Source organism: Elephas maximus, chromosome 6, assembly GCF_024166365.1.
Source record: "Elephas maximus indicus isolate mEleMax1 chromosome 6, mEleMax1 primary haplotype, whole genome shotgun sequence".
In the NCBI taxonomy this organism is placed as follows: Eukaryota; Metazoa; Chordata; class Mammalia; order Proboscidea; family Elephantidae; genus Elephas; species Elephas maximus.
In genome coordinates this window covers 60,091,860-60,105,792 of record NC_064824.1, presented here as the reverse complement: position 1 = coordinate 60,105,792, position 13,933 = coordinate 60,091,860, and the positions used below count along the sequence as shown (strand labels likewise).

General features: G+C 36.7%; 1 protein-coding gene across 1 annotated transcript in view; it reads left to right on the top strand.

Moving 5' to 3' along the window:
* KCNH7 (potassium voltage-gated channel subfamily H member 7) overlaps positions 1–13,933 on the top strand; it is a 562,840-nt gene that overhangs the window by 517,111 nt on the left and 31,796 nt on the right. Inside the window, exons 10-11 of the mRNA XM_049887314.1 lie at positions 9,574–9,826; positions 12,825–13,030. Coding sequence (XP_049743271.1) covers positions 9,574–9,826; positions 12,825–13,030 — 459 coding nt within the window. The remainder of the gene's footprint in view (positions 1–9,573; positions 9,827–12,824; positions 13,031–13,933) is intronic.

Sequence of the window (13,933 nt, the reverse complement as noted above, 5' to 3'; positions counted from 1 at the left end):
CAGCTGTAAGACCATCTGGTCCTGGTGGTTTTAATCCAACCCCCACTGCCATAGTAGGTCTTTCATCACATTTTCAATTGTATTATGGTAATTATTTTTTTCTACTTCTTTGGTCAACATTGGTAATTTTTATTTTGTCAAAAATTAACCCATTCATCTAGGCTTTCAGAGGTGCAGAATTTTACATAGAATTCTCTTATAAATCATTTAATCTTTTCTATGTCACAGATGAATCTCCTTTCTCATTCCTAAACTCGTATAATTTTGCTCTCTGTACACAGATCTTTGAAAAATTTGTATATTTGATTATTATTTAAGGAACTCTCTTTTGAATTTATTTTTTCTTGCTACGCTTATTTTCATTTTCTACATTTGCCTTCATTAATTCCCACTTTTTTATTTCTTTGGATTGTTCTATTTTTCCCAACACTCACAGTAAGGTCTTTTACTGTTTGACTCTTTATTCTTTAATAAAGAAAGCATTAAAACTACACATTTTCCTTTGAAAACAAGATCTTCTGTAATTCCTTGGGTTTTGATATGAAGTATTCTCTTTTCATTGCACTCTAAATTGTTTCTTCATTGATCCAAAAGTTATCATAGAATATGGCTCTTAATTTACAAGTACTTCTGATTTTATGGTCATTTTTTTCTTTTTGTATTATAATCAGAGTGCAAAGAATATAAAATCTTTACTTTTAAAATGTTTAAGGGCCCACACCTAATTCAACAGCAATTAGTGATTGCCTTTGTTTTAAATGACTCATGTTTATAAAGATTTTCCAAAGTGTTTAACTTTATTTCTGTAAGGGGAAAAAACACTGCTCTTTCTTCACACAAAATTTCATTCTTTTACCTAATATATAATCGAATTATTTAATTCTAATAACAAGTACAATTGGCATAAATAGATTTCAAGGTTTCCCTCATTTCAGAAATCCTGACATACTCTTGTAGTCAGGTTTTTGCTGAATAGGCTAAAGGACTCCAGAGCCTGGATAATGAAGACGCATATAAAAGTGATAAATCCCTCCTGCCACACATCATCAACCACGTTGCAACTCATCCGTGGCTCTGATTTAATCTGGGTTAGGTTAAAGTTTGAATATTCTTCTGAAAGCCAAGTAGCATCTCACAGTTATGCAGTTAAATGGGGGACTGGAGTTGGGGAGGAAGGAAGCAGAAAGTGCAAGGGGGGATTCGCTTTCCTTTTTTAAGGAAACTTGTACCAAAATTGGTTCAGGATTTATGACATCATTCCAAATAAAAACAAACCCTTTGCCATCAAGTCGATTCCAACTCATAGTGACCTATAAGACAGAGTAGAAATACCCCATAGGGTTTCTAAGAGGCACCTGGTGGATTCAAACTGCTGACCTTTCAGTTAGCAGCCAAACTCTTAACCACTATGCCACTGGCGTTTCCTATGACATCATAATCATGTCTATATACGTGTGGCAGGTTTGTGTTCTACCCATACATTTTTTTTCCCCAAAATGGTAAAAAAAAAAATACGCAAATGTTGAAAGGAACCCTGGTGACATAGTGGTTAAGAGCTCATCTGCTAACCAAAAGATCAGCAGTTCGAATCCATCAGCCACTCCTTGGAAACCCAAAGTTACATGCAAGAAACAGTTCATTCTCCCAGTGCCTATAAATGTTCCGCTGTCATGGGTTACACAATATTCTGCTTTGGAACTATCTAGACAGATATGATAGCCTTATACAATAAAAGAATTCCTTATTCTTACAATCCAGATGAGGATAAAATAAGAAAAAAGATGAAAAAACAATTTGAGCGTCACACTAGGGCTATGTATGCTTCTACATCTATATCCAGTAAAACCAGTTGCCCTCTAGTTGACTCTAACTCACGGTGACCCCATGTGTGTCAGAGTAGAACTATGCCCCACAGGGTTTTAAATGGCTAATTTTTTAGAAGCAGAGCACCAGGATTTTCTTCCAAGGTGCCTCTAGGTAGACTCAAACCTCCAAGCTTTTGGTTAGCAGCCAACGCATTAACCGTTTACACCACCCAAGGATCTGGGTATGGCTTAGGCAGGGCTATGTAAAAGGGTCCACCTATCATGATCAGTGCTTAAATGTGGAATATGAAACATATAATCACCAAGGAAACATGAAAAATATGCATTGCCTATACTTTAATGGCTAAACCATAGAAATAATATGATCTGGGATAACCTAGAAATTTTAGAATCCATCAAAGAAGGACATTAAACCAAAAAAAAAATCAAACCCACTGCCATCCAGTCGATTACGACTCATAGCGACACTGGCTTCTAGAAATAACAAAAAGCAAGGTTCCGTATCTTAAAAGTGTTAAAGATTTGTCATGTCCACATGGCAAAAAATGATTCTGTCAGAATCTTCAATGCTCTAAAATATAAAGGCAGTATTCCAGGACAGAGACTTAAGATTTATTACTTGCGTAGTCTATCTGGTAATCATGTACTAGGTTCAGTGCCTCATAGGAAGTATTAATTTGTGTTTTGATCAATCCTAATTTATCAAGATTTAGGTGTATTTAATTACCCAGAGAATTTCCCCAGAAAATTTCTCAATGCCAGGTACCACAGCCACCAAAATTGTTCATATGATTAATCTGCTACTTAGGGTAACCATTAGTGGCACTCTGGCTGTTCTTTCTAAATATGCCCGATACAGCCTGCCTTTTGGAATGTTCCCCTCTAACAGTTACACTAAGTTAAACAAATCAAAAACTATTGATTACAACATAGATCAACTTTCCAGTACTATCTGGATATGGAATATGTACTGGAGAATGCATTTTCTGAATCCTTTTGGAAAACAAATACAGAAATTTAAAATACTATGAAAGGAGTCCTGAGAAAGTCGTAGTAAACAATCATCTGTGCTCTTCCAAACAGAACCTAGAAAGCGGACCATCCATGAGACTATGTTTTTCAATTCAGGTAGAAAAACAGCAAACATTGACTCTTGTATCTAAATTTCAAAAGAGAACACTAGAGTTTATTGTTAGCATATAGTAAATAACTTCATTTGGAAATCTCTATCAGAAGCCAAGTAAAAGCTGAATAAGTAAATAAATCTCTCTACCGGAACTCACTTTTTCTTAATTGCATGGATGTAGGGCCAAAGGGCATAGAGGCCATATCACAGGAAGAAAAGGAAACTTTAAACTGCTGATTAGAGAAGAGAATCATGGGTCTGGGACTGTAGATTCACTTTCTCTTCCACAGGACACATAGTTACTGTGAAAACAGATAATAGATAATTATACTGAAATTTGATTATAAAAGTACTACTCCCTCAAGAAAATTTAATATAAAACATGCCCACCTTGAAAGGTGATAGAAAAATGATGCATCAAAAAATTTTTAAAAAAGAAAGACTTCATTAATTAGGATAGTACTTTGCTTAGATCCCACTGACCAAAGCCCACGACACATTCATTTAATTATAATCTACCTTAGACCTGGGTCAGACTTCATTTTCATTTGAGTCCCAATACATAAAAGAGAGAGTTAAATTGTTTTATTGGTGCAAATTTATTTCATAGGTTTAAACTTAAGGATTTACTTGTTAAAAGCAATGTCATTTTGACGAGCAAACATATCAAATCAGAAGTTGTTGGCTTATATTAACTTCAGCATCCATTCATTTCTAAGCTTTGTATTCACTGCTCAGTATAGAAAATCTGAATTCACACATATACATAATTGCAAATATTAACAATATTGTAATTTTTATGCTGTTAAGTGTGTGTAAGCACATATGTGCTTTAGGAAATTTTAGTATAACGTTGAATACTTCTAAATTAATATCTGATCATATTGGATAGAAGCTCAATAAGGAATAGTGAATTATTTCCATTTTTGATCTCTGTTTTGTGTGGCTTCTTCAAAGAGTTTTACTTTGATTTAATTATGTCAGTCTTGTTTTGTTGTTGGGTTGTTCTTCTTTGGATGTCTTTAAAACTTTGGATCCTCTAGTACTGAGCTATGATGCTGATTTCTTTCAACAATTACAGAAAGCATTTCATACTCAAAAGTGTGAATGTTTCCTTTATAAGTCACAATTTGATTTTCAGGGCCCCAAAGAGTTTTATTCACACAAATTCAAGCAAAGAAGAATTTATCTTACAATTTAAAATGTTCAGTTGATCTTATATCATAATAAAGATAAGGGATTTTTACCAGTCTCGAAAAAAATGTTGGACCTTCAAAAAGTTTTTAAACTCTGCCCATAGCAGCCAGTATTATAGCTATTCACTCATTTTAAATTAACTGTTACTTTGAGGGTTCATTTGAACAACCATTGGTATTGTAACTGTACATTACGGATGTCCAAGTTTGGTATGAAAAGCAGAGCATGGGGAATTTGGTTAACCATGTGAATTTTTTTTTTTTTTTAAATCTGGGCACTTAAATAAAAGCTTGAGGGCCAAGTGTATTTCTAGTATGTTTTCTTCACTGTTATGCTCCCATGCATATTGCCTGTCACATCCAAAACCTGTTGCCATTGATTCTGACTCATAGTGACCCTGAAAGACAGAGCAGAACTGCCCCATAGAGTTTCCAGGGAGTGCCTGGTGGATTTGAACTGCCCACCTTTTGATTAGCAGCTGTAGCACTTAACCATTATGCCACCAGGGTTTCCGTCTGACACATAATGCCTGACACATAGCAGATACTTAATAAATATTTGTTAAAAGAAAGAGGACAGCCTTTCCAAGCTTTGTGCCATGATATTGATTCTGGGTGATGCTTCTCGATCTTTGAAATCTACTGACTCAATAACACAACAGTTCCAGATGTACAACGGAAGGTAATATGTACCCTGGCAGCTTCAGAGTTTGACAGACAGGAAGATTGGGTAGAGTAAAATGGAAATGAATGTCGTTGTTGGGTGCCGTCAAGTCAATTCCAACTTATATTGACCTCATGTGACAGAGTAGAACTACCCCATAGTTTTTTCTTGGCTCTAATCTTTACGGGAGCAATCATCAAGTCTTTCTCCCTTCCACAGAGCAACGTGGTAGGTTTGAACCACCAACCTTTCAGTTAACAGCTGAGGGCTTAACCATTGTAATACCATAGCTTCTTGGAAATGAATATAACCACCACCAAACCAGCTTGTGTACTGGTTTGTACATGCGTACTTGACACAGCAACTCTTTGTATCCAGTTTTGCTAGGCCTGGGAGAATGCCAATATTTGAGTGTTAAATGAGGAGGTTCCAAGTCAGGGGGTTTAGCAGAGAAGCCAACCCTGAAAAAAAGTACAATGAGTAGGAAGCAAAGAAGGCAACACAGAAGTTACCAGTGGAGAGGGGTGCCTTGGATAAAAATTGACTTAAACCTACCCCCATTTCTACTTATTTTAATGTTCTTCCACCTCTATTCCACTACAGCTCTCTCTGTTTTAAATCTCACTTTTAAAGTCTCTCGTCTTAGGCATAATCCAGATTCAAAGCTGCTTATTTATTTGTGATATCCAAACTGAATCTTCTATTTGAGTGTTACTTGATTGACATGTGTGGCTGACATAGAATGTTAAGAAAGTCAGGTAAGGGCTAACACTGCAAGAATTCCTTAATCTAGATAAGTCCTTCATGCAAAGACCTCTAGGCTTTTATGATACCTCTCATTCTATATCATCCTTTCCACTTCTAATAGGATAAATTTTAGGAGATGGGAACGTTTAACAAGGATACTTAAGAAAAGTGTGATGCTGAAAAACTTACCCAAGTGCCCTTAAAGTTTTGTGGGTGATTCCAAAACTACTGGAATTCCAAGAATGTATTTGTAAATTTATTTTAATAACTTCCTACTTTCAGGAAGAATTTAAGGCAAGTCATAGTGAAAACATAGAGTAATTTAAACCAGAATGTTTAACACAAGTCAGAAACAAAATACGAGAATTAAAGAGATGAGAGGGAAAAAGAATTCCTCAACTCTTTGCTAAGGTAATGGAGCACAGAACTTAGTGGCACATTTCCTATCATGCAGGCCAAATACAATAGGTTTTTGTCTCTCAATGTCTGCTAAAGAGAACATACTGGTTTTTCAGAATCAAATAAAGGTGTTTGTGATAAAAAGCAGAAAAAACCAAAAAGAAACTGTTCATTAAACATTTACTGTGCATGGGCTTATTTAAATACACCATTTTATTTAATTGTGACCACAACCCTCTAAAATACACGTTTGTAATTTAATTTTACAAAAGAATAAACTAAATCTCAAAATTAAGTAACTAGGCCAAAGTCAAGTAGTAAGGGATGGAGCAAGGACTCCAGCTCATGCCTATCTGACTTCATAGCTAATATAACATGCTCAGAGGAACAGAAAACCCCTATCTGTATGTCAGCTGCAACGTCCTACTCAAAGCATGCGCATGTACAATTTCTCCCTCTGTAGCCAGGCTATACTCAAAAAACTTCAGGGGACACGCTAGAATAGATAGCAGTTACCCACTTGGTATTCTCATTCCAACTGCTATCACCAGTAAGCCAGTTGCCGCCTACTTGCCTCTGACTCATGGCGACCCATGTGTGTCAGAGTAGAACTGTGCCTCATGAAGTTTTCAATGGCTCATTTTTTAGAAGTAGATTGCCATGACTTTCTTTCAAGGTACCTCTGGATGGACTTAAACTTCCTGCCTTTTCATTAGCAGTGAGCGCTTTAACCATTTACACCACCAGGGACTCCTGCAACTACAGTAATGATAGCAATATCTCCCCCATTTTTTGGTGAAATATAAGGTAGCTTTATGTACCTTAAAGACTCCTAATGGTGCATTGGTTAAGCAGTCACCTGCTAAGCAAAAGATTGGAGGTTCGAGCTGCAGGAGAAAGACGTGACAGTCTGCATCCGTAAAGATTACAGTGTTGGAAACCCTATGGAGCAATTGTCCTCTGTCCTATAGGGTTGCTAGGAGTGGGAATCGGCACAACGGCAACGGTTTTGTTTTCATTCTTGTTTTTAACGTACCTTATTATATCTACATCTTCAGAGGAAATGGGCATATCTAATTTGTTGCTTGGTATAATGCTCTACATAACTTTGTCTGTATGATGTCAGCTGAGGATTATACTGAAACCACAATAGTGGGCTTCAGGCAGAAGAAATAAGCCACGATGCAGAGAGGACAGGGAACTGGTGTGTTTTTCCTCTATAGAGTCCCCAAATAAAATGGCCCCCATTTCAAAAACCAATGCCCAAACTCAGTTAAACTCCAGTATGGCATCACCTGCCAAAGAATCCGATGTAAATGCTTAGACAGGTGAAAGGGATCAGTGAGCTGGTTATGTGGTTCCATGTGGAGATCTGGGTTGATACAGGGTATCAACAAATAGTGGGAAACAGCCTCTGGCCCCCAGAGGTAGACACAGGCAAGACTAGGCCACTTATCATAACGTCAGAGCCTTCAGTCTAAGTAGGGAATCTGGCAGCTCAGTCACAGAGTGTGAAAGCTACAGCAGATGAGTACCCAGGAACTCATCAGAGGAAGGCTCATTTCTTTGGGGTCTGAGCTGGATAATACTGAATCTTTAGGGTGAAAGTTTGAATTTCCATAGTTGTACAGATATGGGTGAGCAATGTGACAGTTAGCACACTATTGATGACTTATGACAAACGGCAATATTAAGAAGTCTTAGGGTAAATGTCCTTGCTTCTATGGCAGAGAAGCAGAGATGGGTGAAGTGACTTGTCCAAGAGTCAACCTGTGGCAAATTCATGAACAGAACTCAGTTCCTTGGCTTTTCTTCCAAAATATGCCTTCTACCCACTTCTGTGAGTGACTTTATATAATGAAAAAAACCAAGATTGGAAAAGAGGGGATGTTGTGTTTCAAGTTTCTTTTTTGGTCCTTTTATATCAGTCTAACTAATTGCATCCCACAGTGACCCTAGAAAAGCAGGATCCATACGGACTCCTCTATAAAGAGTCCCCAAATAAAGTGGCCCCCATTTCAAAAACCAATGCCCGAACTCAGTTAAACTCCAGTATGGCATCACCTGCCCAAGAATCTGACGTAAATGCTTAGACAGGTGAAAGGGATCAGTGGGCTAGTTATGTGGTTCCATGTGGAGATCTGGGTTGATACAAGGTATCAACAAATAGTGGGAAACAGCCTCCGGCCCCCAGAGGTAGACACAGGCAACTTACACAGGTAACTCCGTATTTGTTGTTGTTGTTGTTAGGTGCCATCTAGTTGACTCCAACTCATAGCCACCACATGTGACAGAGTAGGACTGCCCTGCATAGGGTTTTGTAGGCCGTAATCTTTACCGGAACAGATTTTTCTCCTATAGAGCTGCTGAGTGACCTCAAGCTGCCAGCCTTTCCATTAGCAGCGACCACATAACTGTTGCACCACTAAGACTCCTTGCTTTAATATTTAGGACAATAATAATTGTACATGAACTGAAATATCATCTAATTTGAAGCTCCTCTGTGGGCTACATACACTTGAATTGCCTGTAGAGCCAGTTCATGACCACTTTTAGCTACAGTGGACAGCAATTGCAAGGTTGATCCAAGAAGGCAGAAAATCCCAAAATTGCATTTTTAGGTGCTGTGTAATGCCCCTCTCCTCACTCCAGAGCACATTTAAGTCAATCTATTTATAGTGGCAGGGAAAAGCGACCATGAAAATTAAGATCTACATATGACACCCAAAATAGCTAGGGCACACACAGAAAAGCAAGACTTGAGTATTTAAGGCCCATTGTATATTGGAAATTTTTAAAAAATAACATAAAATTTTATTTAGCTTAAATCGAGTAGTTCTTGTCACAAACTATTGTCTTATCTGCTCTACAAGTTTTAAATTAGCCACAGAATAAGTTGTCAGAACAGTAGCCCTGTTAGAAGCCTTATGTACGCATTGTAAATTTTGGCACGATTTCCATTTCTGAAAACTAAACTATATTTTTAAAGTTTGTTTGCTGTTCTCCTTTTCTTTCTCTAGTTTCAGAGCTGTATCAAAATACTTAATATTAATAATGTGCATATTGAATTATAAATACTCTGAGTACTATTAACTAAGAGTACTCTCTGGTATATCACATTTACAAATACCATGGCTATTTCAGGATCAACATTTTTACTAATTATAATTAATATGTCTATCAGAGATGGCAATCCAAATTGACATGTGAGAATCCTTCAAAAGGTTGATTGTCTTCCTAGTTGTACCACCCTTCATTAGTTATGTCTTATTAATTGTCGCATTGATTTATATCTGTGCACAGTATGATGCTACGTAACACAATGCAGGGAATGAGAAACAGTGTGAAACGTTGTAGGCATTACATTTTAATGAAACAGCATTTGTGTTGAGTCTGAACTCCTGCAGTTAACTCAGAGCATAGTATTTGAGTTAAAAATTCTGACATGTTTAGCAAACCAAGTATTCATTAAGGTAGGCGAGGTAGAAGCATTATAAAAACTCCTGGGTGACCCAGTTATTACACCTGCGTTCTGTGAGCACAAAAGATACTTTATTTCTGGTTGAGGCACCCTGTGCGCTAGTAGTACGAAACTCTTTATTTTTTTTTCCTCAGGTCCTAAAGGGTTTCCCAGAATGCTTACAAGCTGACATTTGTCTACATCTCAACCAGACGTTGCTACAAAACTGCAAAGCCTTTCGGGGGGCAAGTAAAGGTTGCCTTAGAGCTTTGGCAATGAAGTTCAAGACTACACATGCACCTCCAGGAGACACCTTGGTTCACTGTGGGGATGTCCTCACTGCACTTTACTTCTTATCCAGAGGCTCCATTGAAATCCTCAAAGATGACATTGTGGTAGCTATTCTGGGTAAGTATTTTAGAACTAGGTGGTGACAATTCATTTATTAGCTGGAGCAATGCATAATTTATGGGAAACTTCTTTACAATGATAGAAAAGGACTGATCTATTTATTTATGAAAGTACGGTCTAAATAGGAGGGTAATTTAAAAGCCTTATTTAAAATTCAATTCAAATCAAGTTAACCTTGCAGAAAATATGTTTTCTTGACTGCCTCACTTTTTCTCTGGTGTGTAAATGCTTCCATGACGCCTTTCAGTTCTTGGCAACGACTTAGATATCTGAGGCCAAATATATGAAAATAGTCAGCATTTTCTTTTTTACATTAGAGGATCTTGGATTCTCTCTTAATACTTTCAAATAAAATGTGCATGTTGTAGGCATTCGTGCAAGCACGTGCCAATGCTCTGTCATGACCTGGGTGTATGTTTTGATGAAATTCATCTATTTACAGTGCACTTTGTTGTGTCCCATCAAAAGCACCATTTGCATCCTTACCTAGAGAATAGAGAGCTGTGAACACAGCACCCAGAGATGTAGGTAGGGCAGAGATTAAAGTTATTAATAAATTTAACTGGTTTAGGTACAAAAAAAGTATGAGTTTAATCTGTCTCTTTAAAAATAAATTTACTGTCGGTGAGCATGACTTGTAGGATTTCTTGAGAATGTTTATGACAGTGAGGAAAAAACAGGGAGTAGAGAGAAGGGAGTCAATTCTTCTCCTTTCTTGCCACCTAGACAGTAGGTTTTTTTTTGTTTGTTTTTTTAGGTTTAGACCCTACCGTCACCATGGGAACACCCATGTCCAGTGTTATAGCACCAATTTGCACTTATTTTTTTCCCTGTGGATTAAATCCAGTTCCATTTAAATAATGGGTACATAATTTAACAATTCCCTTTTACTCTACCATAGATGTTAATACATGACTGTTAGTTCCAAAAGGACAGAGATGTGGTCTATTTTCTTTGCTGTTGAGTATAACCAGAGTCTGGTACAGCACAGGACCCAAGTGCATGAATGAAGACATCTGAATGATTCATTAGTATTTTGATAATTTTATCATAATGACCAGCTTTAAAAAAAAATTCCTAAAACTGAAAAGATGTGGCTTTTGGTTTCCAGTCAATAAAGGGACTGAGAATAAAACCATATTCTAGATCACTAGAGGCCAAACAGTCAGCTGGGTTTTTACTAGATTTGGAATTGGCAGTTTCTCTGGTATGTTGCCAGGGAAGGAGACGCTTCATTGCATTTCTGATCTTCAAATCGGACAGTGCTAGCTTCTGCAAAAAGGTAACAAGTTTTCTTGCTTTATAAAATAGTAATTTTAGGGTGTCGTTAAGCTGTGTTCACTAATTAACTTACTCCTTGCTCATTTACAGTCTTATAAGCTAATTAAAATACAAAGCCCATGCTGAATTTAGCTCAGAGCTGTTTCTTTGATTATATCTAAAGTATCGAAATTATAAAGAATTTCAGGAGATTCTCCTTTTCTATCCCTATTTCCATGTAAGTCAGCAACTAAAATCCTCACAAATTATGGTTATTCATTCTATTTTTGAAAGACTATTCTTTTAAACTGAAGTTAATATCTTCTCTCCAGTATCGAGACTGTAAAATATGACATCTGATTTCTCCCCATTAAATTCTCGGTTAAAATAAGAATATTCAAGATTTTGTGTGTGTGCTTTGACTAGCTAGAACTTTCTTGTTTAAAAGTCTTTGATAGTTCCCACAGTAGTATATACATGAAGTTGTCCACCAAAAACTGAAATAACAGATCTAAGGTTTTTCTAAATCTGAAAAGAAGCTTCAGGGTAGCGTAAGGAAGCACTGTTTTACACTGCCACTAAAGAATCTTTAAAAGCTTATGTAATCAAATAACATATCATTATATATTAAGCATATACAGCCCAGGTACAATTTTTAAGTGTCTTGGTATGTGGACAGAAAAATCTAAGAGCCAACGACATTCAAGGAAAATATCGAGATATGTGTAAGGTCTTTGACTCCCAAGTCAGAATGCATAGGATTTCATCCTGGCTGCTCTCTCCCTTCCTCCACTTCACCCAGCTAGCAAAGTGCTAATCAATTTACCTCTTTCCAATATTCATAAGATTGGATAATAATTAGTAATTATTTCATGAGGTTGTTTTGGGAATTAAATGAGATAATGCACATAAGCATTTCACACAGTGCCTGGCACCCACTTAGTCCTCGATAAACATTTGTTGCTGCTGCTGCTGCTGTCATTATCATCCTCATCACCGAATAGACCTTGAAAACAGGTGGCATAAGTCTAGGCAGAGAGGATGGGGAGGCCTCATCATGAGCCAGACACTGAAGTAACCGCAGGGTAGGTGGGAGAAGAAGGAGGGACTGCAGAAGAACAGAGGCCATATGAGAAAAGGCCACGACCATATAAGTTGAAAATATACAACTCTATTTGTCAAACAATCAAATTCATTAAGAAAAATCTACAAGTGGTTATTAAAGGAAACAAGGTGTGTTCAGATTGTACCCCTAGCCTTCTAAGGTCAATACGTCAGAGTTTAAAATGCTCCACCATAATCCCTTGCTTGACACCCCCACCAGAGACCCTCTGGAGATAGGCAGATTATGAATCTGACTCACTGTGGTCTTTCTCATATTCCATGTTGATAAAATTAGATCACACCTACCAAAAAGTATTTTTAAATATTCTATGGCAAGACTATTTGCTAGCATACCAGAATGAAGATATGTTTGCAACATTTTAGACGCTTAGCCAAAGGACTAAACAAGGAAATGAATAGGGATTATACTAGGACCAGTGAAGATAAGAGGTAAAATTCCACTTAGCAAATTGTGCTGGGCAGTCAGTGCGAATGCTGAAACTTTGCTCCCAAGTGTTTGTTGGTCATAGGGTCTTAAGTTTGAAATCAGGGATTGGTCAATATTCCCCTTTTTCCTTTAGAAGAAAAACATATGGTTGGATTCCTTTTCCCCCTCCCTCTTTTTTTTTAGGAAAAAATGATATATTTGGAGAAATGGTTCATCTTTATGCCAAACCGGGAAAGTCTAATGCAGATGTAAGAGCCCTCACATATTGTGACTTGCATAAGATCCAGCGAGAAGACTTGTTAGAGGTTTTGGATATGTATCCTGAGTTTTCTGATCACTTTCTAACAAACCTAGAGTTGACTTTCAACCTAAGACATGAGAGTGCAAAGGTATATGTTAACTCTTTTTTGCTTATTCTTATACTTCTGGCATTGTATTTTATTCTTAGATTGCACAAAAATTTCTGAAAGATCAAATTAAATATCACAGCAAAACTTTACTAATTTTTAATATGGGGAAAGAAAGACCATGTAGATATTGGAATTTCTAAATTATAGGGTGTTTCTTCAGGAATTCGGCCTAATTTCTTTTAAACGTATTGAAAAACTTTAAGTAGGTCGATTAAGATTGACTTTTTGTAGAAACTCTTAGGTGATATAGTTGATTGAAAATAGACTTAGCTTTTATTAAGTGTACCAATTATTTGTAGGAAATGGGTGATTCTAGGCTATTAAAAATCTCTTAAGAGTTTATCTTATACAGAGGTCAAAATAGTCTCTCTCAGCTATTATTTACTCCAGTACAACAGTCAGCAATGTCTTCTCAATAATAATGGAAAAATTAACCTCATTCAAGTTTAGGTCCATGTTTAGCACAATCTCCAAATCACATAAATATACATTAATCAGGTTTTAAAGAGCCAAAATTAGTACAATGGAATGAAAAATATATGCCTAATAGAAATAATATCTTAAGCAAATTCCAAATGTGAGTTAACCTGATATTAATTTTGAGAGCCTATATGTTCTCCACTCCCTTCTACTGTGAAAATATGAGCTTTTGACGTACTACTATTATATGGCCATAGAACTTATGTTGTAGCCCACAACTTATCACTAGGTTACTTCTCTGTTCCCCTCCCCGCCTGCAACCCCACTCCAATTCTAATTATATTTTATTGAAAGTAAATATTGAGTTTTAAACCTTGCCAGTGTATTTTAATGCTAATATTTTCTGGAATAAAGAGCCTCAAGTCAATAGTTTGGTAAATGGTAGCAGGTTTCATTCTCCCT